This window comes from Syngnathus scovelli, chromosome 22, assembly GCF_024217435.2.
Source record: "Syngnathus scovelli strain Florida chromosome 22, RoL_Ssco_1.2, whole genome shotgun sequence".
Lineage (NCBI taxonomy): Eukaryota > Metazoa > Chordata > Actinopteri > Syngnathiformes > Syngnathidae > Syngnathus > Syngnathus scovelli.
Window position 1 is genome coordinate 5,689,862 of NC_090868.1, and position 23,814 is coordinate 5,713,675.

Below are 23,814 nucleotides of genomic sequence, written 5' to 3' on the forward strand. Positions count from 1 at the left end.
ATGGGGAACGAGGCGAGCCTGGAAGGAGGAGGCGAAGGCCCGCTGCAGGGGCTACCCGAGGGGCTGGCACCCGACGGGGCCGGGGGCTTCGTGCGAGTCCCTGGCGGGGATCCGGTGAACCTGGCGGAGCTGAGCGAGGAGCAGCGGAAGCAGCTCGCCGCGGTGATGTCAAGGGCGCAGGGCAAGCAGCCCGGGGGTGCCGCGGCCGCACGAAGGCAGGGCTTAGTATTACTCTTGCTACCAACCTTGCTTTTTCAAAATATGCATATATAAACAAAAATATCCACACTAACCGAGTAAAGTGTTGAGGCTGAGCAGGCGTGAGATCACGCCCATTTTTGTAATCCACCCAGACGTGATCTCATTATTAAAGCCAATTTTCATGGCTTATCAGCAATGCATAAAAACGCCTCTTTATCCTTTCTATGTGACGACACGCATTCAGTAGCCTGTGTGGAGCTGTGTGTCGATGCTGCATTTTTTTTTCCTACACGGATGCACGCGTAAATACTCGTACAGAGCCGTTGAAAAGGATACAATCCGGATTGTTTATGTCACATCAAGAGAGAAAGAGACACACCCCCAGTATTTGTGCCAAATTATCGAAATGCCTGTTGGGTAAAAAAGAAAAAACACAATCCAGTTTTGTTGGTTTTTTTTCCCTCTATTTGAACGACATGTCACGAATGACAACACAAAATGGTCGCTTGTATCCACGTTAATGTTGCCAATTAGACTGATCTGCTAATGAATTTGTCCAGATTGGATTTTAATGTCGTGTGGCTGAAGAGTGGGAGGGGCTTGGAGACTACAAATGACAACTAAATGCATTAAAATGCTTGATACCGATCTTTTAATCAACCCTAATTGAAATATGTTATGTTGGGTAGCAAACAAGGATGGTCGGGGTCCATCAATATTAATATGACTAAAAATAGAAGCACAGTGTGAATGTCACTTCCCACTCAGACTTCCCTCCTTTAATTTGAAGCATCCGTCTGGTTTTCCCTGTCCATGGTGCTGAAATGAGCAGCGCTGGATTGTGCCTTACTGTAACAGTCTGACAATACTACACGGCAATGTAGGCCGATATATTGCATAATGAATACCACAAACAATTTGCTCCTCGCAGCGCGTGGAAATTGGTTCCCTCTTGCCTCAGCTAACAAAGCCGCCTCTTCATCTCCGTGATGTACACTCTGTCATTCAGTCGTGTTCACTTACTCGTTAGCGCTAGCCCACGGCGACGACATGCTACATATCCATGTTGAAATGGCCACTATTGTAACGCGTATTATTATTACAACACCAGCGCTACGCTAAATGTGAACAATATCTCCGAACAATATCTTTTTTAAGAACAAACTTTTCTTTTTATTTCCCTAAGACCGTCGGAATCTGGTGTCCAGCAGCGATCCCAGCAACCGGGGACCGCCAGGGCCCCGGCAGGCCTCAGTAAGAGTCGCACGGTAGACGCCTTCAACCAGAGTCCCCCCAGCAGGCCTGCCACAGGTCGCAGTCCCTCATCACTCAATCTTTTTGAGTCCCGATTCCGGCAGGAGCCCAAAGACTCTGAAAGCAAGTCATCCGGCATGTTTGGCTCCAGCTTTCTCAGTGGGGCCAACCCCCTCAGTGCCATGTCATCCATGACCTCCTCAGTGTCCTCCTCTATATCCTCCATGGGCGACTCTGTCAACATGCCCAAGTTTGGGCTGTTTGGAGAGGAGGAGGAAGGAGCTGCGCCTGGGACCAATCAGGGAGGAAAGCCACCAGGCAAGGGCCCTCAACAAGGATCAGGTTCAAAGGGTTCACCACAAGGGGGGCCCCAAAGACAGAGTCAAGGTCCTTCTGGACAGGGGCCAAAACCTGCGCAAGGACAAGCAAGCCCAGAACCCAAATCAGCTCAGGGACCTCCTGGACAGGCTCCCAGACAAGGCCAGGGGCAGGCAGGACAAGGGCCTCCTGGACAGCAAGCACCTAGACCAGGTCAAGGACCACCAGGTCAGCAGGGACCCAAACAGGGGCAAGGACCACCAGGTCAACAGGGTCCCAGACAAGGTCAAGGACCACCAGGTCAGCAGGGTCCCAGACAAGGTCAAGGAACACCACCAGGTCAGCAGGGTCCCAGACAAGGTCAAGGACCACCAGGTCAGCAGGGTCCCAGACAAGGCCAAGGACCACCAGGTCAGCAGACACCCAAACAAGGTCAAAGACCACCTGGACAGCAGGGTCCCAGACAAGGTCAAGGTCCACCAGGCCAACAAGCACCTAGAGAGGGTCAAAGTGGTCCTCTGCAGCAAAAAGAATCTGGCAAGCCTGGACCCAAACAGCAAGGACCAACGCAGCCTGGGGCTGGTCCCGGAGATGCTGTCAAGAGTCAACAGGGTGCCGCAAAGCCCGCCGGGGGGCTTTGTCCACTGTGTAAGACTACCCAGTTGAATACTGGATCTAAGGACCCGCCAAATTACAGTCATTGTACGGAGTGTAAGAACCAGGTCTGCAGCCTTTGTGGATTCAGTCCCCCGGACTCAGCAGTAAGAGTTTTGTTTTAACACGGTATTAGGCATAAAGTATGTATCTTCTAACAAAAGCCTCTCTCTTATGCCACACAGGGTAAAGAATGGTTGTGTCTGAACTGCCAGATGGAACGAGCAATGGGAGGCATGGGTATGACAAAACCCAAACAAGGCTCGGCCCCACCCTCGCCACAGAAACAGGCTTCAGGAAAACCCGGCAAGCTGCTCATCAAGCAGCAAAGCACCACCGACCAAGGTTTGACGCCCCCAACCACGCCAAGGCAGAAATCTCCAGGTGCTAGCTCTCCAGGGCCGCTTTCTCCAGGCTCCTCATTGGGAGGCTCCCCCAAGATCGATCCCAAGACCGGACGCCCCATTCAACAGAAGGCCAGCCCCCAGCAGTCACCGGCTAAGGCCAAGCAGGAGTCTAGTTTCTTTGGTGGGTTGGGAGGCATCAGTTTTGGAGGCTTGACCGATACAGTCAAGCCGGCTGCTGCTTCCACACAAGCTGCTGAGTCTGTCACTGGAAAACTATTTGGCGGTTTTGGTGGATTGATGGACTCATCCAAGCCCCAAGCACAGGCAGCTCCAAAGCAGGAGGAGTCTGTCGCCGGGAAGCTGTTCGGAGGATTCGGTGGATTATCAGAAGCGGCGAAACCTCCCGCCACCGCTTCGCAGATGTTCAGCTTCGGCTCATCCCTCCTCAACTCGGCCACCAATCTCGTCACCGGTGAGGAAGAGAAACCAGACGATTCTCCACCGGGGTCACCGCCGGACTCTGAACCCGGTTCCGGCCCTGGTTCCCCGCCCGACTCTCCATTCTCTGCTCAGGGCTCCCCCCCTGATTCGGATTCTGCTCCTGACACCCCACCGGCCAAATCCAGAAAACCACCAAGGACCAAATCCGTTGCGCAAGAATCCAGCTTGGACTTAGCCTCCCAAACTAAGGAAAGCTGTCCTCTTTGCAAGGCGGAGCTGAATGTGGGGACATCAGAAGCGCCAAACTACAGTCTCTGCACTGACTGTAAGAAGAGTGTGTGCAATCTGTGCGGATTCAACCCCACTCCCCATTTAGGAGAGGTAAGAAACACTCACAAACACTAGTTAACACCACAGAGCGGAAAGTGAGGTCATAAGACAAACAAGCTTGTTTAAATGGTTATCTCGCCATCAATAAGCACTCAAAATGCTCAACACTCAACCCAGAGAGCAAATAATGCCTTCGTGTGCGGTTAAACACAACTATCGTAGAATCTTTATGCATTGAGCTGAGCGGATAGTGACACGGAAACCAAACGCCTTTGACCCGCTTCCCCTCGCGGTTCCACATTGTGTGTCGGCTCGCCAAGACCAGATGGAACACGATGGCGGCGCATCAGCATGTTGAAGGAACGCAGGCCAAAAAGGGTTTTCGCTTGAGTGCTTTTTGTGGCATCCAGTCCAAAAACATGCTGACGTTGGCTGTTTCATGCATAGCAATCCTTCTCGTCTGTATCGGGGTGTCCGTCAAGGGACGCATACTGATGAATGGAAGGATTCTGATATCCTTCACCTTTTGTTTATGAAACGTGTTGAAAGCAATCCAAGGCAGGACTGCATATCAAAGCATTCAAATCTTCAGGCCTGGATTGAAACCTTTTTTTGAAACCCAAAACTGATACCCAAATAACTTGAATCTTTGAATGTCTTGAAAGTAGTCATGATCGATACCAGCTTTTTTTCAGGCCTTCGATTCTGAATTAGTCACCGATACCAAGTACGGATACCACTAAACAATAACAGAAGACATATACATCCCAATATAGCAATTTTCATGTAATTAACAGTATTTTTCTATTCTTCTGATTTCAACTTCCTAATTGTAGTCACAGTAGTCACTGATACCAAGTACAGATACCACGAATACTTTACATAAAATATCCCCCCAAAAAACAATGACAGAGAATTCTAAAGACATACATATATATTTCAATATACCAATTTTCCTTAATATTGCATGTAATTAACAGTATTTTTGTATTCTTCTAATTTCTATTTCCTGATTGTAAAACGACCTTATCAAGAAATAATGCTGATATCGGCAACAGTTTACTGAATCACTAACCTAAGCTTGAAACCCGAATTCTGAACCCATTCCAAAAAAAGGTGACACTTGGTCCTTGTATGCGAAAAATCATCAAAATATTTGTCAACAATCCTGATGTCATGTAATTGCGTCGTCGTTATCTAGAGTGAGATTTAGTCAGTCTTATCTGTAATCTTCTGAGTATTCCCGAGAGCTTTAAGATGAACTGGAAATGACCTCCCTGGGAAATCAATTCCCTTCATTCACTCTATTATCTTTATCGAAACACAAAGCATCAAGGTGTCCACGTTTTCAGTCAGTGCTGTCGGAAGAAAGTTGAGTTTCCATCACGTTTAGCACGAGGCTTTAATTGCAAATGTAACGAGGAGACGAGCCATGCAATCAGTCACCCGAACATCAGTAATTGCGTCGAAGGAACGGGTGACGCCGTTACACTCCCATCTAGGCCGCCGCGTTCCTGCTCCAGATGAGTCACAAAGACGTGACGCCATACGTATATATCAAATAATGCTGCCTGAAACACGCTCGTCAATTTAACAGATGGGCGTTGGCTGGGAAACAATGAAAGGGGGTCCACGTGGGCGGAGAGAGGCTTAATCCGAGTTTCCTAAAAGGATTTAGAGGCCAACAGGAATCCTGTTATTTTTATTGAGACTTGATCCTCCGGTCAGGTGCTCATAATCCCTATCGATACTTGTGGAAGACCGGAAAAACAATCCGTCAATTTTTTTCGATTCAACCTTTTTTCACATTCAATCCAGCTGCAAGGTTGCCCTGCATCTGCCATGTCCCCCCCCCCCCCCCATCGTTTCTCCACACACTGCCTCACAGCGCTCCCCTCACATGCCCCGGAGGCCCACATGTATAAAAATAGTCAGCGGCCACAAAAGCGATTTCAGGTCAGTTCTCTTTTCAAAACACATGCACGTCCTCTAATGTCCCCCCCGAGATTATTCGCAAATGTATCTTTAAATGTATTTAGCAGATAGAACCTTTAGTGCTAGTGAGGCAGAAGGGCTGTGCTTTGTAAAATACACCAACATTTTTTGGCACCGGTCACGTTTCGTTAGCACAGCCTGTTGTGTTTACATCCTGACCGACGCCACTTGCTTGCCCCCCCCCCCACCCCCCACCCCTTCCCCTCCCTCAATGCACTTAGCCACGATGGCAGCGCTCCCAGAGTGGAAACAGTAAGTTTGTTGTGTGGTCGGATTGTCTGGCACATCATCCTACACGAGAAGAAAAAAACTGCATCAGTGAGGAAAAACTGTGCACAGAGATCGACTGAATTCTTTCCTACGATTCTTTTTGAGCTGTGATCAGTGACGACAGATAAGACGCTAACGTGGGGTGGAGGAGTATACACGATAAAGACGATGGGATGTCAGAAAGGATCTGGACGGCAGTGTGCACCATCTGACTCGTGACTCAAGAAGCTTGTGAGTCACGTCAACGGCACCTTTGGGCAGCGCAAGCTGCGACATCCGCTCAGGCGGAAATGGGAGAAAATATTTAAGAGGGCCACATCACACGAAGTCCAAAACCATTTTATCCTACTGATCAACCCTTATTAACAAATTATGGTAATAATATCGCCATCTCTTTAATGGCCTCCTTTACACAACATACACGTTGGACTTGCATCTATCAGCTCGGAATTACATTAGCTTTTTGTCACATCCATAAATTTACCACATTTATTAGTGTTAAGATCTTTTTTGGCCAATGTCGTTTTTTTTAAGACGCTCATTTTAGCTGAATTGAGTGGGAAGTGAGATACTGCAGTAAGGACACAATAAAGATTACATCGTGATGGTGTGAGAGAGTTGTTGATGACAATGTAAAATTTTATTTTCCCTCTTGGCCCGTATGGTTCTGAACCCAAAGGCCATCGATCTGCAGATAAAAATTGCATTGTAAAATCGAGCACGTAGAGACACCCAAATTTTTGCTCCCAAGCAGTATTTTAAATATTAAATATTTTTCACATCCTCCTTCATCCATCAGTCACACCCTTCCTGTCTCCATGCCAGCTTCGATCTAAATTTGGACAGGTAAAACCGACACCGGATCCTTCGTCTTGATTAAGCTGCATTGACCTTCACTGTACTTTGTTTTAGTTGAGATAGTCTGGCACTCGGAACGATTCAGTGCTGATCCGGACAGATAGAATGACTCGTCACGCTTCTTATCAAAGCTCCGCATGTGTCATTGCTGTCGTCACGAGCTCCCGTGGGTGCTGAGGTCAATACCCGGGCACGTGGAAAATGACTGTGTAGGTTTAAAGGAGGTTGATGGTTCTTTGAATCTTGAGTAGATTTTCATAGACTATCATCAAATGTCTGTCATTTTCATTTCAGACCGAATGGCTTTGCCTCAACTGCCAGACGAAACGAGCCAGTCAGCTGGACGACACGGTTTCCCCGAAGAAGCCAGCGCCTGCTCCTGCTCCCTCCTCCACCCCCACCCCTGCTGCTGTAGATAGTAAACCCATTGTCGTAGAATCAGCAGCAGCAGCAGACCAAATCCCATCCCACCCCGAAATCAAGGTAGCGGCCACACCTGCACCAACATCACACGATGCTGTTGGCACTTCTGACCAATCACAAACAAGCGAGCACATTCCTGAACCTGTTGTTCATTCTCAAAACATCTCTGAAAGTGCAGCTCCCATTGTAGTTGAAAGTCAAGCGCAGCAGCAAGAGAGCTCTGGCAAAATAGCACAAGAAATACCAGCAATTGAGCAGCTGCAGCAGGGTAGCTCAAATGATGCCAACACAGTGATGGGGTCAGATGAGCATCAAGCACATATTGTCAGTGAGGCAATTGAGGAAAAGGTAGTAGAAAACCTCCCTGTAGTTCGCTCAGGTTTTGATGAGGTGTCCGTTGAAGAAAAAAACAAAAATTGCACTGTTACTGAGAGTGTAGCCCCCTTGATAGAAAGTGAAATCCATTCACTACAGCCTGAACCTGCCTCAGTCACACAGGAAATTACTCAATTTAATTCAGGTGCAGAATCCCCAATGACCAAAGAAATAGGAAGTGAACATTCAACAGAGGTACCAAATCAGACAGTAGACAGCACAACTACTCCTAAAACTGAGGTTGAAGGTGTAATAACTGAACCAATAAAAGAGGCATGTATAGTCAAAGAGGATGCTTCTCATCCTTCTGTTGAAGTTGATGAAAATGTACCACCAATACCTGAAATTAAGGGCTCAGAACCTGAAATTAAGGGCCCAGAACCTGAAATACAGTCAGATGCATCAAAATGCATAGAACACCCTGTGACGTCAGTTACGAATCAATCCGACTCAACTCTTGAGCAGAAAACTCAGGCTGATTTGTTGGAACACAAACTTGTAGAAAAAGCACAAGAAACTACGGGTATAACAGAATCAAATCCTTTCCCATCAAATGACACATTGGTTAAAAAAGCATTGAGTTCAGATAAAACTGCTGATCAGGAAGTATCTGTTGAAGTTAGTGGCAAAAATTCAGCCGAGTTAGAAACACTAAAAAACACTCCTGAGGTGACGGGCGTCGAAAGGCAAAAGATTGAAAACAAAGAGATGGATGGTGAGATAAAGTGCGATGGTGTTAGCTTTGAAGAGGGAACATTTCTTGAAAATAGAGTTTCAGAGGTGAAAGCTGACACGATAAATCCTGTTGAAGAACAGGAAGAGCAGAAACCTCTTAGTGAGACAGAACAATCGTCTATTGAAACAAAAAACATTTGTGCAATTGATAAAAAGGAATTGGAAAGTGCAGAAAACAATCTCGGGGAGCGCCACGGTGAAGTAATTCTTAAACAGACCGACCCAGGAACAACTGATAAGCCACCTCCTGTTCACGAGAACCGTGTTCAAACAGCCTCATCCCCTGAGAAGTCAGAGACAAAAAAAGCTCTAGATGAATCTGAGATTGTAATGCCAAAAGAGGAGCAGCAGCCACCTATGAATATTTTGCCTAAAGAACAAGATTCAGACGAAATGGTGGTTGCAGATTCGGATGTACAAGATAAGGTCAAAACCAAAGAGCACGTTCAGAATCAGACACAAATAACCCCAGAGGATCTTGAGATCCCCGTAGACACAAAATCAAGCAGTGAGGAGCAGCAACTCGACAAATTCAACGTGGAAAAAGACTCCAACTGTGAAAAAGAGACAAACAAAAATAGGCTTGGCTCATTACCTGACACAGACAACATCCAGGAAACTACTTTCATATCAAATTCTGAAAATAGCAACCTGTCTAGAGTAGCAGCTTCAGTCCTCATAACCGAACCCCAAATCCCAAATGCTGTAGTTTGTGAGCAGACCACAGAAATGAATGACGACGATAGTTTGACGGAGAAAAGGGAGCCCCCACCTGACCTTCAGGGCGAGCAGTGTGGTGAAGAAAGAAAGCCTGAGGTGACCAATATTTAGCTTAGTCAATGGAAAGACTACAATAGTTGTTCTGTGTGGTAGTATTATTGTACACGGTACACGTCAAAGCTCTACTTTTCTAAACTCATTCCATTATCTTGATTACATCCAACAGGTGGAGAAGTTGGAGACCCTGAAAGAACTGAAACAACCTGAAAGTGCCACCAAGGTGGGGAGTCCTACCAGCCCCTCAGACCTGGCCAAGCTGGAAAGCACAGTCCTGCCCATTCTTGAAGCGCAAGTGAAGGGTGATGAAGAGAAACAAACGGACACACTAAAGACCAGACGTAAACTCGAGGTGCTTCCCCTCTCTCCCGACTCGCCCTGCTCGGAAGACGACAGAGATGTGAACAAAAGTAGCACAAAGAAAAAGCTACTGGTGCCGCTAGACGTCAGGATGGACTCACTGGATGATAGCAGTGAAAGTTTTAGCAAAGAGAGTCCCATGTCAGGGGATGATGAGGAATTCATCCGCAAACAGATCATAGAAATGAGCGAAAATGAGGACGCCTCACCATCCGATGAGGAGAATCTAATTCGGCAAAAGATCAGACAAGAAGAGAGGAAAAAAATGGAACAGAAGAAAATAGAGTCTGTAGAGAAGAGTGCATCAGGAAAAGCCAAGCGGTTATCCAAGAAAAACTCCATAAGTCCCACTGATGATGAAGAGCTTCAAATCTCTCTGGAGAAAGCTCAAGTCGTCAAAGTTGATCCACCAGAGCTCAAAGATGATTGTCAAAGAGGTACAGCCGTTCGCAAATTTCAAACCATGCAACTGAACACAACCAGCAGCCCCGTGTGTGTAACTCAAGTTGACATCGAGCCCGAGATGGAATGTCTGACTGATTCACCAGATGATCGTTCAAAAGGGGAGGGGTCATCCAGTCTACACGCATCCAGTTTTACACCAGGCACATCGCCAACGTCCTTGTCCTCACTGGATGAAGACAGCGACAGTAGTCCCAGCCACGTTCGTTCCAGTGAGAGCAAGCAGCACAGAAAAGCTAAACACAGACAACCTGGACAAATGCTGCCGACAATAGAAGACTCTTCAGAGGAGGAAGAGTTGCGGGAAGAGGAGGAGCTACTCAGGGAGCAGGAGAAGCAACGAGGAGCCGGTAAAAAGGCAAAGCGAGACAAAGAAGAGGTTCGAGGACAGCGGAGGCGCGACCGTTCAATGACGCCCCCAAGTAACCTTTCACCGATTGAAGATGCCTCACCCACAGAAGAACTTAGGCAAGAGGCAGAAATGGAAGAAATCAGACGATCATCCTGCTCTGATTTCTCCCCGAGTATCGATTCAGATCCTGAAGGGTTTGAAATCCACGCTGCGAAGATCGCAGCGGTTCAGAAAACATATCAACTTCCCGTATCGGTGGCCCTACATTCTCCAACAGAAGATAAAAACATTGACAAATCACAGCAAAAAACCCTCAGATCTGCTGATGAAGCATATGAGGAGATAATATTGAGGTCTAAATCTCCTACCGCTGAAAATGTTGAGTTTGATCCAGGAAAGGCGGCTCTTTATGGAAGTATGCTTATTGAAGATTACGCATCTGTTATGGATAATTCAACAGATGATCTTGGAGAGGCAGAAAAGATCAGCGTTCCTTGCCAGCCCAAGAAACTGAGATCTCCAGATGAAGTTTATGAAGACATGATCAAGAAAAGGAAAGAATTTATGAAACTCGAACAGGAATACCAAAACATACAACAAAAAACTGAAAGTACAAACCCAGAAATTGTGTTACAGCCCGCTGAGAATACCATTCCCAACGTCGCGACAGTAACTTTGGGAAAAGATGGAAAACCATTGTTAGATGCCGAAAGTGCATACCAGGAACTCATGAAAAAGGTCTTGAGTCCTGGAGCAAGTCCTACTCCGCAAGATCAAGAAACAGAGACCACTTCATCTCGAAGGGCTCTCTACCCAATCCCAGACCTACAAGTCACGCAGTGTTCCTCAGGAGAGTTGTCCTCCGACGAAGAAAGTATTAAAAAGGAGGAGGAGATGGTCAAATCAACATCAGCTGTGGAAACTACATCTCCGTCCTCCGCCTTAGACCAGAAACCACTCCCCCCAGTCACATCACCCCAGACTGACATTGTAGACCTATCAAGTGCAATTCCAATTACATCTGCTCCTGTAACTGCAAATTTTACTATCTTGCCTACTGTCCCCCAGTATGCACATGGTACCCCGAGCATCGTTTCAACTGCCCCACTAATCCCCCCGAAGCCAAGTGTCTTGCGCAGGGCTAATTCTCAGGAAAAAGCAGATACACCCCTTGAATCACCATTGCCTCCCCCGACCCCACAAAAACCGACAGTATTTCCCAGGAAACCTCCAGTTCCGCTCCCACCTCAGACTTCAACCGTGTCAGGCAGGCCGGAGACAGTGACCACGACTTCTAAACAATCAGTAACGCCAACATACAAACCTCATGTCCCGCCTCCCGTTCCGCCAAAGCCCTGCATTCCGGCAGGTATCGGCGAAAGCCACAGACATGGCGGCAAACCACCCATTGCACCGAAACCTTGCTCGCAGCCGTCTTCCCCTGCTCATTCCGCGCATCCGCCAAGACCTACTGTGCTTCCCACAGAGTCCAATGAAATTGCTTTGAACCTTAGCCCTTCTGAGAGCAAGATCTTTCAACCCTCGCCAAAGTCTCCTTCTTCTCCGAGATATGCAAGAAACCGAGATACGTACGTGGTTATCACGCTCCCGTCTCAGCCAAGCTCTCCGGTAGACAGTCTTTCAACTCAAGCTCCCTCTGACACTGGCCCAGCATCAACTACCCACCAAGCTAGTTATCACCAATCACAGGCTCAACCACATTCATATCAGCAGTCACCACCACCTCATACAACTAGGGTACCCCTGGCTTACACCCGAGTGACTGAATCCATCGAGAACCAAGAGATATGCGGACCGGAAAAACACGTTTCGACTTCGTGTCACATCATCGAGGCCGTGTCGGCCTCCGCTGACCCTCCCGTGGTCTTGCCGAATCTAATCTCTCAAGTGGTTACCACAGAGGTCCAAAGAACCACCGTCTCTGTTGTTCATGAACGGACGCCACCACCTGTGCCAGTTCCGAGGGCAACTGGTATCCCGGTATCATTGGAGAAACCAAAGACCCAATTACCTGTACAGAATGGACAGGCAGCCTTGCCTTGTGAGGTGGTGGATCTGAGGACTATGAAGCCCGAGGCAGCCTCACATATAAATGGAGTGGATCTGTCTGCCGGCCCAGAGTCCAGACAGTCTTTAACAGCTGATGTCAGTCGCCAAAGCAGTGCTGTACAGTCAGCTGTCGTAAACCTGAGTTCTGAATCCTCCACTTTCTCAATCATGACTGACAGCATCACCATAGTGACATGTTCTTCTACAATCCAGAGGTGTGACAGTTTAGAAACCTCTCAAACATCTTCAACCCCACTCCAGCTAACAAAAAATAAAGCATTTGAACCCGTCTCTCAAATTGTATACCGGTCAGTGGATTATCAGCCTCCCACTCACTCTGGCGAGATCCCCATAAATCTCACACTTGGCTCAGCTGGTGGTGGAACTTTCCAAACACCACCTGTAACCATGGCACCCATCACCATTGCTGGTTGCGTTGCTAACGGATTAACGACGAGTACAACGTCTGTGGCAGGAGCTGTTGACCTGAGCACGGCAAAAGCATTCAATACTCTGGTATCCATGGACGCCATTTCGACAGAGGTTCTCACAACTGTCATCACGGAGGATGATGGCAAACCAGTCGATCTGACTGCGGGGAAAAGAGCAGTGTGCTGTGATGTTGTCTACAAGCTCCCATTTGCAGGAAGCTGCACTTCACAGCAGCCCACAACTCCTCTGCCCGAAGACCGTTTTGGATATCGCGATGACCATTACCAATACGGCCGATCGTCATACGGCGCGAGGGGCTTCGGCGGAATCAAACCCTCAATGTCGGACACCAACCTGGCAGAAGCCGGCCTATTTTTTTACAAGAGTAAGAACAGCTATAATTTCACTGGCACCACAGACGGTGCCGTAGATCTTTCTTCCGCAAAGATTTCCGATGCAGGTCAGTGCAGTGACATTGCAGACCTGTCGCTTAAATGCCATTTTGAAATGCTACCTCTCATCCATGGCTAGCATGTTCGTTTTTTGGGGGGGGTTTTTGCATGGAAGTGATTTTTTTTTTCATTTTGTTGTGATTTTTATGTGCCTGCATGCTGTACGTCTTGTTTATACTTTGGATTTTTGTGTCCCTTTTTTTCCATCACTTTATAATTTGGGTAAGGAATGGCATTGATGCGCTTACATTTACTTTATCAACTGTATCATATGAGCTCAACTGATTTTTTTTTCTGAACAGGAGACGCAGTGGACTACTCCAAAAAAGGGGCACACGCAGGAACAATAATCCCCCCTTATTGCCAAGCAAGAGTCACAAGTGGTGTTGGTACTCTCTTTGGTACGAGTAGTGTGCTGAGGTCATCCAATGGCGTGGTTTATTCCTCCGTCGCTGCGCCAATTCCATCTACATATGCAATAACAACCCAACCCGGATCAATTTTTTGTACATCATACAACACGCAGTCAAGTATGCATACAAGTGACACCATGCCGTCATTGTCGGAAATCCAGAATTTGCCACTGACGCGATCCCACAGTTTCCTGTCTACAGTTTCGATTACGACAGCAGATGAGCAAGCTGACGTTCCTCTCAACCTGGAGATATCTAAGGAGGACGGGTCTGGTAATGCCGTCACCACAGCGACCACTTCTTCTCTTGACTACACGGATGAATCCCTTGAGGCAATAGCCGCATCCCTGGAGGCTCTTTCGTCACCTATGGTCCCAGGGGATGGCCAGTATCAGGCGGAGCGCGAAAGGCTCGAGATGGAAAAACTCAAACAGCAGCGTCTCGCCGAGGAGCTGGAATGGGAGCGTCAGGAGATTCAACGTTTTCGTGAGCAAGAGCAACTGCTGGTACAGAAGGAATTGGAAGAGCTACAGGTCATGAAGCAGCAAATTTTGACCCAGCAGGAAGAGGAAAGGCAAGCTCACCTCATGATGCAAAAGGAAACCTACGCTCAGCAACAACAGCAGCTTGAGCAAATTCAAAGACTCCAAGAGCAACTCCGAATGCAGCTGGAAGAGCAAAAGCTTCGTCAGATGTATCCAGGTGGTGAGGTCCTCGGGAATGGCATCCAAGAGGCCATCGTTTTGGGCCCCGATGGCACTGTGCTGTCACGAAAGATCACAGATAGTGGTTGCCAAACAGACGAAGAGGACGAGACTGTCAGTAAAGCTTACACAGCGGGGAGGAAAAAGAAAAGTGCCAAAAAGAGCGTCGACAGCTGCGTGCAAACAGATGATGAAGATCAAGACGAGTGGGAGGCGCAGAGAAGCCGGCAGAACCGACCACGTACTGCACGAGGCGACAGGGGAGGGCACGCCGACATGTCTCTACAAGCGCACACTGAGATTTCTATCCAAACGGATACAGACGGAAACATCAGGATGGACACGAGAATGGAACTGTCTGACTCGGAAAGAACCTCGCCAAAGAAACGACCCTCGCCTTTGGAGATGGGTTTGTCTCCGCACCTCAAAGCTGAATCCTCCACGCTTCAAACGTCCCCTAAATCTCCTAACGTGCTCTATTCTCCCTTGTCACCGTGTATTTCCCCAAGTAAATCACTCGAATTTGTATCTTATGATAAGTCACTGGGTGATAAAAGCCCTCAAAAGCTCAGGGGTAGCCCAGATCCCGGAAGTCCCCGAGGAACAAAATCCATGCAGAGATCAATGTCGGACCCCAAATCTATTAGTCCAAATGGAGAAGAAAGGGCAACATCTGGAACCCAGTATGGCGATACCGTGAGTACACTTTTTTTTTTTTTTTCCTAAAGCAATGCTAGTTAGCATTTAGCATTTCTGAAGAAATGCTAGTTAACATTGAGCATTTCTGATGTAATAAATGTTACAAGCCACAGCTGTCGCACCAAACGTCTTTTTTTTTTTACATTTGGTTTGAAAGTCAAATCTATGCTTGGGTACCGCATCGTTGACTATCTCATACATAAAGTGCATAAAGAATATGCTGAGCTTGCAGGAATATATTCAGTGAAATCTCCCATGTGAATTAATTACAGAGGAGAAACTTTGCAATTTTGAAGAATATATTTTTTGTGGGTTACTCCCTGGGAACAGATGCAAGGGTTTAATTAAACAATAAAAATATGATTTATGATATATGAAATATAACCAGGGAGTTGTAAGGCTGCATCTATTGAATATTTTAGTATTCTACTATTCTACTATATTTAGTATTCTACTGAAAAGTCTATAGAATAATCAAATTTATAGATGAAAAATATTTTTGCTTGATTTAAGAGCAATTATGAATTGCAATTTGTTTCTTTATTATACAAATTAACAGTTCCTATTTATTAAATTGACATTGTGCAAGGTACTTGATCCATTAATTTTTACCGTGTTTTAGGCATTGAGGATCTTTGTCTGAGAGCAAAGTCCGTTTTACAGTGATTACATGCCACGGTGGTCTCCATGTATTTTAATCTGGAATGCCCCCAAATTTCTGTTATCTTCCCACGCCATCAAACAAATATCTTCACCTCCAACATCTTGCATTTATGTGATGTAAAATCGTTGTGCCTGCTTTTTTGTTTTGCAGGGGAAGGGCTCTGGTGGAACACCTACTGGCACTCAAAAGAAGGTCAAGAGGACTCTGCCAAATCCCCCATCAGAAGAGGAGTCCTCCACCAGTGGCCAGACAGCCTATAGCACCGGTTCTGCTCGGCGGAGAATGTGCCGTAATTCAAACATGGCGCGTGCCAAAATCCTTCAAGACATAGATCGCGAGCTCGATTTGGTGGAACGGGAGTCATCCAAACTGCGCAAAAGGCAGGCGGAGCTTGACGAGGAGGAGAAGGAAATTGACGCCAAGCTGAGGTACTTGGAGATGGGGATTAATCGGAGGAAAGGCGCCCTTCTGAAAGAGCGGGAGAAGAGAGAACGAGCGTATTTGCAGGGAGTGGCTGAAGACAGAGATTATATGTCAGACAGTGAGGTTAGCAATATCCGAGAGACCAGAGGCGACCATGGTGACGGTGAGGACGAGGAAATCGAAAGCCACGGTCTGGAACGTCCTAGGACGGCTCCTCAGTCAGAATTGGATGACTTCGTCCCACCTCAAACCAAACATGAATATGGAAAATACTCGCAGTACCAGTACCCTCAAAGTCAATACCAGCAGTCCCTCTATCAGACCCCCCAGTCTTACCAGTCACATTCTTTGTACTCGTCTGTGCCCTCACTCACCAGCTCCCAACAGCAAAGTTACCAGCAGATGCTCCTGTTGCAGCAAAAAGCTGCCAGGCAAGCCGCTCTTCTCTCTGAACTAGATGCCACCAAGTATGATGTCATTAATCGCCAACCCGATCCCACATCGTCGCCCTACCTCGGCGTCAAATATGACAAATATGGCAACCACCTTGATCTCAGAGCTTTGGATGTGGGAAGTATAGCAGGTAGTCCCATGTCCGCCGTCGCCGATCCCTACTACTCGGATATCGATCACCACACACCTCGAAGTTACCTGCTCTTGGAAGATGCGGCCGAACTCGCTAAGAGCTCCTCTGGATTGTCGTCCTCTTACAGTCTTGCCGAAAGAGAGCTGGCCAAAGCCGAAAAGCTTCTCCAACGCAGCGCTGCTGATCTAGGATCAACTGACTATCTTGGATCCACCACCAGACTGCACACTTATGGTAAAACTCCGGATGAAGATCCAATGGAGGAACCTTACGAACTGAAGCTTTTGAAGCAGCAGCTCAAGCAGGAGTTCAGGAGAAGCACCGGTGGGACGGAAAGCTTAGACCCTCTGACAGGCCTCTCTCAGCACTACTATACCCCGAGCTCCAGCATCTCCAGTTATTCCCAAAGGCACTATCCAAAGACAGACAAGTACAGCATGAGTCGGCTGACTCTGGAGAAGCAGGCAGCAAAACAACTCCCAGCATCAGTGCTTTATCAAAAACACAAGACTCCATTACTTGAACCTAAAATCTCCTCCAAATATTCCTCAATTACAGAAAGCAGAGGTTTAGATGTGGACTATACGAGCTACCTGGGGTCTACAGGTGGATCCCCAAGATCCAGTCGACTCATGCAGGATGAGATTACCTTTGGTCTCCGTAAGAATATTGCAGAGCAGCAAAAATACTTGGGGTCCACCTTGGGGGCCAACTTGGCTGGTTCGCTAAACCTGGGCCAGAGTTTGGGATTGGACTCTGCTTACCCTAGTGGCAGTCGCTCAAGACCGTCATCCAGGCCTACATCTTGCTATGGTTTAGACCTGTCCATCAAAAGAGACCCTTCTAGCTCCTCGCTGAGACTCAAAGGGGACGGCGAAGCCTCTACAGACAGCTTCCAAACCCCCTCCGGTCGTACTAAACCCACCAGCCTCCCCATTGTGCAAAGCGGCCGTGGCAGAATCCCCATCGTGGCCCAGAACTCCGAGGAAGAAAGTCCGTTGAGCCCCGTCGGGGAGCCGATGGGCATGGCCCGCGCCTCGGCAGGACCTCTGCCACCCATCTCAGCCGACTCTCGGGACCAGTTTGGTTCCTGCCTTTCCTTGCAGGACTCGCAGCAGCAACACATCAGGGAGGAACCGAGCAGGGGTAGGACTTATGTCCTGATGGATGACCTTCAGGGTACCATGTCAGATAGCGAAGGTAAAAAACAGAACCATTGTTTTTCTGTTCCTGTCTATGATTTCCTCTCGCATGCCTTGGCTGCTACTATGTGGCGCTCTCGTGAAGATCTGCATGTATTCGTTGCTTCTTCTTTGTGGTGTCACACTTATCAAAATGTCGCACATCTTGTTCTCTGTCTTCGAAGGCATGTGGCCTTCTGCATGCCCGTGCTTCTGTCTGTGCTTCCGATATTATGTAATGTGTTGGCATAACTTTGTGTGACTGTGTGGGCGGTGTTCTCCACAAATAGGGATCTAACTAATGGACATTTTGTAGAGGTATACTCATTTTTTGTCTTTCTGATACTTTGAAATAAAATGTTGGACAGTGTAGGAATATTTTCATAGTCCCTCTGAGTTAATCCCGCAGCATTTCGTTACCCTTCAGTGAACTGGCAAGTGCCTCCTACATCTTAGAAATGGGTCACAATTGGTTTAATTTACATTCTTGGAGTTTGAATACAAAGCCGTTGATAGCATTTAGTAAACAGACTTTATAAAACAGTCCACCTAGCAGGTAACACTTTTGAGAGAAGAAAAAGTAGAAGCATTAGAGTTGTTAGATAAATGTGCTGGATTTTGTGTGCGTGTTTGAAATGCATGTCTCTTTGAAGCACTAATAAATATGAAACCTTAATTTCTGCATGTCTCATTGTCAATACTTGCATGCATATTTTTCTGCTTTGTGTACTTTTTGAAGTTTTATCAGCCTCTATAGTATTTTTAATTTTTTATTTTATTTGATCATTTTTATTTTTAGAATGTTTTAATTCAGGGGTGTCAAACTTTTTTTCGCGGGCCGCATTGTAGTCATAGCTTCTTTCGGAGGGCCATTACGACTGTTAACCCAAATAAATGTATGAGCACCTCATTTTATATACAGTAAGAGCTACAAAACAAACTGACAAATAACTCGTTTTCAAATCAGACAAGTAAACCCTGGTCAAATATTTAAAAAAAAAAAGATATTTAAAAGTGAAGACAATTTGCAATTCTCGTAATGACACGAATTTGATACACAATTTGTCTTCGCGGGCCACATAAAATGATATGGCGGGCCGTATCTGGCCTTGAGTTTGACACCTGTGTTTTAATTGGTGAAAATGCATTGGGGGAAATACTAAAACATGTATTTTTTTGTATGTCTTCTACATTAAGAATATTCTTTTGAAAGTCTGCTTAGCTCAAAGCAGACTATGTGTGTTAGCTTAAAAACACTAGCGCTCTCAGGTTTGAGTCTTCTTGACTTCATCATAAGGACGTTGATCGATTTGCTATGGATTCCGCCATTTTGCCGTGTAAACTCGTTTGCCTTGATTGCAGCCCTAAGTGATTCCCTGATGCCTTTGAACCGAGACCATTCAGCCAATGGTAGAGTATTAGTTCACGATATATAAGCATAACATTAACTAACCCACACGACAACTGCACAATCATTCACATATGATTAAATGTTGGGAAGATTTAAAATGTATTTCTTAGCACATGCATATATTTTTTTTTAAATGGAAAAAAAAAAATTAATGATACAAACCCAACATTTACAGTCATGGAGGTTTAAACAACACTATGCATTCTCCTAATTAACCATACTGTCGCTGTCAAACTTCATTCCTCTACTCCATTTTGTAAAAACAGAGAAAAAAAAAAAAACACCCTTCATCGCTTTTCACCCTTTTTAACATAAAACATGAATAATTCAACATGGAACCCGGCCTCTTGTATTGCCATTCACAAGCTGATGTTACCTTCCCATAAATAGCATGCATTTGTTTGAAGAAATCCTTACTGGTGTGATGTTCTTAGAGTACCTTTATTTTTTTGTCGCTGAAGCTTACCACCTAAGACGAGAGGAGACCGACTGGTTCGACAAACCCAGAGATGGACGGCCGGAAAATGGACATGACAAGAGACAGGTGACACTCCCTGAAAAATAAAATTAAAAAAGCCAGTTGTACCTTTGAATCTGTATAATGGATTTTATTTATGTGTGGGCCACAGGGTAAAGGTCCGTACTACCCCTTCCCTCACCTCAGGGTCAAGCTGAAGAGAGATCCGAAAGACCGCAGTGTGTCAGGTAAAATAGTTCGACTTAATAAAAGTCCACAAATTGCTTCACGTTCCAATTGCTTTTAATTTGAAAAGAAAACTGTAATGAACAACATGAAACATGAATGCCATCTAGTGGCAGAACAAAGCACCTCGCCAAATCTAATTAAGTTTTACACATTTTAACTGTACATCTTCTTTAAAATCACAATAAATTGATTTAAAATTACTATCAATTAACAAAAAGATTAAAAAAAATATTAGGTAAACATTCTTGTCCACTTAATTTAATTAGCAAGAATAGGAAAAACTAATTGGTGATTTTTAAACCATTTTCAATATGGCAAGGGTTGCTGGCTCTTAAAATTACAGTATATTAATTTCAAGTGCTACCCAAGGGCGCCGCGAGCTAAGTTAATATCTTGCCCCGTTTTGCTTTGCAGTCTGAATGATCCTCAAACCGGAACCAGGTTGGGATCAGTTTGACAAATGCACCACATGCCTTTTTTGGACTCCCATCTTTGAAACAAACTGGCAAGCATTTTCACCCGTCATTATCCTTTGTCAGTTCGCTTAAAACGTGAAGCAGACATTCAGTTTCTTGGCGTCGCTTTCCGTTTGGATCGCCTCCATGCCCGGCAGCCATTGCCGTTCTCCAAATGGCACAGGGCCGCACACTCAGCATTACGTAATTAACACATGGATCATTTGAGAGAGGTTTTGTGATATCTTTTGTGTTTGCCAGGGAACGGACTTGGTATCCGTGTTGTCGGAGGAAAAGAGGTGCCTGGTGGTAACGGAGAGATCGGCGCGTATGTTGCTAAAATTCTACCTGGTGGAGCCGCGGAACAAACGGGGAAGATCCTGGAAGGTGAGCACTTTGCATCCCAACATTCTCAGCCTAAATAATCCAGAGGTGGGGAAAATATGACCTCTGGGACAAATACTATCGAATCTTTAATCCGGCCTACTGAGCATTTACGTGAGGAAGACCCAAGTATAAGATGCTCAGTGATCGTCTTGCAAGATCTCACCCTTTGCTGTGACAGAAAAGTCACTTGACCAAAACATCCAAATTTTGTGTGTTTGATATGAATAAATCTATTTGTACTTACTGAAAACAAACATCTCATCTCATATTAATGAAATTAACTGAATTAAATGTTATTTAAAATTATTCATTTCCTCTTAAAATCAGTTCATTGAATTATTGTTAGAAAAAAAATAGTCAAATTAACAATTTTGTTTTTGTATTCTTTATCTCAATGTTTTGATGTATTGTAATTAATATAAAATATTAAACAGTTTTTCAATTAAATCATTTGATCAAATTATTGCTTTACTATTAATAGAGTAATTCATTCACTGCCATTGACAAGAATAGACGTCAAGCATCACTCTGTCCTGGGCTGGCAGTGAATGAGTTAATAATAGTAATAATTAAAAAAAAAAAAAACACTTAAATGAAAATGAAATCATTATTTCTACCGTAAAATAAAAAAAATAAAAACAATTGTTTTAACCCGATCAACAAACGATGCTTCCAACCTTTAATTTAGCCATTGGGAACCCAAGTTTGCGCACCCCTGCCCTTAACACACTTAATGACAATGTCAAGTCCTCCTCTAATTCACACCCAAAGGACACGAGAGCAACTCAGATTTTTTTTATTGCCTTCGAACATTTGGTTTCTCAGCACTTGGCATCACTTGTTGACTGGTTGGTCTTTCAATAGGTTGTAAACCTTAATGAAATCAAATTAACATCTTAATTCAAAAATTCAATTGAATGACTTAGTTGAACTTAAATTTTAGCAGCGTTTAAATGCTCTAACATAATTTGTATCACATAATCGAACACAGGAGTCAAACATAAATGTATTACAACATTCCAAACACCTTAAGGGTAAATAAAATGTTTCACCAACCATTGGCGTCTTTGTACTAAATCGTAGAGTGTATCCAAGTTTTCCCAAGTGCTTCTCTTTTTTTTTTTGTCCAGCTTCTCTCAATAGCTACTTTAAATGAGAATCCCTCCTGCTCCTCAGGTGCTCCCAATTAGTGCCAGAAGTGCAGTTGATTTGTTGCTGCTGATGCACTCTGGGAATTGTAGTTGTTCTCAGCATTTTGGAGGAAACCCATTTCCCTGCTTTAGCTCCACAGATAATAACTATAATACTAATCATTACAACTCCCTGACATCTGAATCTGAAAAGTTCAGACCCTTACACACTTGAGCTCTGCCTCCACTAGCAACGTGAGGTGCCAAATTGACAAAAAATGTATTTCCTGTGTGACAAGGTTGCTAATTTTTGTGCAATACGTGCAGTGAGACGTAAGCAGAGGACGTTGTTGATGAGCTGTTTCAGGCCGTGTAAGTCTTGACAGCCTGGCTTTGCCCGTGCTGTGATGTGTGAGCGACGGCAACAATAGTGTGAAGTGTCTTTGGACTTGGTTGTGTTTTCGTTGCTGTGGGTTTGGGTTGTGTTCAACGTCCTGCCGGATTGCTGCTAAAATTCAAATCTCACCATGATTGAAAAAATTTCAAATCAAAACAAAATGTGCTTGTGATTTGTCTGCCAAGAGGAGAAAAAATTCCCATTATAAAAATATGTTCTGTGCTCCCCCTCTAGTGTAAACATTGCATATGTGGAATATGAATTAAGCAGCAAAATCCATTTATCACAGGGGGCGGCCATTTTGTCACTTGCTGTCGACTGAAAATGACACCACAGTGTTTAAATAACCACCAGTCACTACTCACCTGTTTTTTTTTCTCTTCGCTTTGTTTGGTCATGTGACATTCGCAAGCTGAGTCACGATTGAGCAACTGTGACGTCATTTTCAGGCCACAACAAGTGGCAAAATGGCCGCCGCCTAAAATGGATAAAAACTAGTGGATTTTACCGCTTAATTGATATCCCATACACGCAATATTAACTAGAACGCCGTGTTTGGATTATTGGGGATGCACAGAATATATAAAGAAAATAGAAAAGAAAAGAAATATTGCAAAGAAAATATTTGAGTTGACCTTTCTTTTAAGACCAGTTTCTGCAGTGTGTTCTTCCCATAAAAATGAGTTGATATTATAAAATAATCCCCAAATCCCCCTAAATCGGTTCCTTTTACAACAGGAATGCAAGTCCTGGAATGGAACGGCACTCTGCTGATGGGAAAAACCTACGAAGAGGTGCAAGGGCTCGTCGGCCACTCATGCAGCGAGGCCGAATTGTGTGTCCGACTGTAAGCACAACCTCTGATATTAAATCGTTTTGTTGTCTTGCTTCTGTCACTGTTCTTAGCATTGGTCTTCTTTACATGTCAGAGATCTCAACATGTTGGCAGAATCCGAAGATTCCGAGCACTTGGATTTCCAGGAGCCAAGCAAAAGTAAGTCGTCGTTGGCCATGCGGTCAAAATTAGATATATGACTATTTGATTCTTCTAGGCGACAGGCCGCCCAGATCTCCAGGCGTGGACCCAAAACAGCTGGCGGCCGAGTTGCAGAAGGTGTCCCAGCAGCAGGCCCCGTCCTCCACCGCCTCCTCCACCAGCCTTACGGCGACCGCCTCGGCCACCTCCAGCCCCGCCCAGCCGGGCTCGCCGTCGGTCGGCAAGAAACGGCACGGTAGCAAGGCGAGTGCCTCGAGCCGGCGACGCTTTCTTTGTCTTTCTTTCTGCATATCTGAGCAGCTTTTCTTCCCTTCCAGGCCACAGATGGGAGCAAGACCCCGTCACACCCAATTACTGGGGACATACAGGTCAGTCACGTCTGGTTATTTGAAGGAAAACTCTCACAGGCCATCATTTCCATAAAAGAACAAACAAAAAACAAATACCTATCATGCTTCTTCTGTCCGCAGCTTCAAATCCACTACGACAAGCAGCTGGGCAACCTGATCGTGCACGTCCTGCAGGCGCGCAACCTAGCGCCACGTGACAACAACG

The 23,814-nt window shown here is 45.5% G+C and overlaps 1 protein-coding gene and 1 long non-coding RNA gene across 2 annotated transcripts; one reads left to right on the plus strand and one right to left on the minus strand.

Moving 5' to 3' along the window:
• On the plus strand, window positions 1-18,801 carry pcloa (piccolo presynaptic cytomatrix protein a). The gene is made up of 7 exons (XM_049760544.2): window positions 1-215; window positions 1,388-2,534; window positions 2,613-3,596; window positions 6,963-7,151; window positions 9,148-13,114; window positions 13,409-14,919; window positions 15,737-18,801. The coding sequence occupies exons 1-7, from the start codon at window positions 1-3 to the stop codon at window positions 18,026-18,028; spliced, it is 10,305 nt and encodes a 3,434-aa protein (XP_049616501.1). The 3' UTR covers window positions 18,029-18,801.
• Window positions 209-23,652, minus strand: LOC125992074 (uncharacterized). Its single transcript, XR_007489522.2, has 3 exons — window positions 21,792-23,652; window positions 19,654-19,741; window positions 209-611 (listed from the first exon to the last, which is right to left on the minus strand). It is a non-coding gene; the product is annotated as an uncharacterized lncRNA (long non-coding RNA).
• Between the last annotated feature and the right edge of the window lie 162 nt (window positions 23,653-23,814).

What these genes read in the sequence shown, in the direction of transcription:
- pcloa (XM_049760544.2), top strand. Translation starts at nt 1, where the DNA reads ATGGGGAACGAGGCGAGCCTGGAAGGAGGAGGCGAAGGCCCGCTGCAG. An exon ending in GGTGCCGCGGCCGCACGAAG is followed by an intron (nt 216 to 1,387) that starts GCAGGGCTTAGT and finishes TATTTCCCTAAG; the next exon opens with ACCGTCGGAATCTGGTGTCC. An exon ending in CATCCCACCCCGAAATCAAG is followed by an intron (nt 7,152 to 9,147) that starts GTAGCGGCCACA and finishes TACATCCAACAG; the next exon opens with GTGGAGAAGTTGGAGACCCT.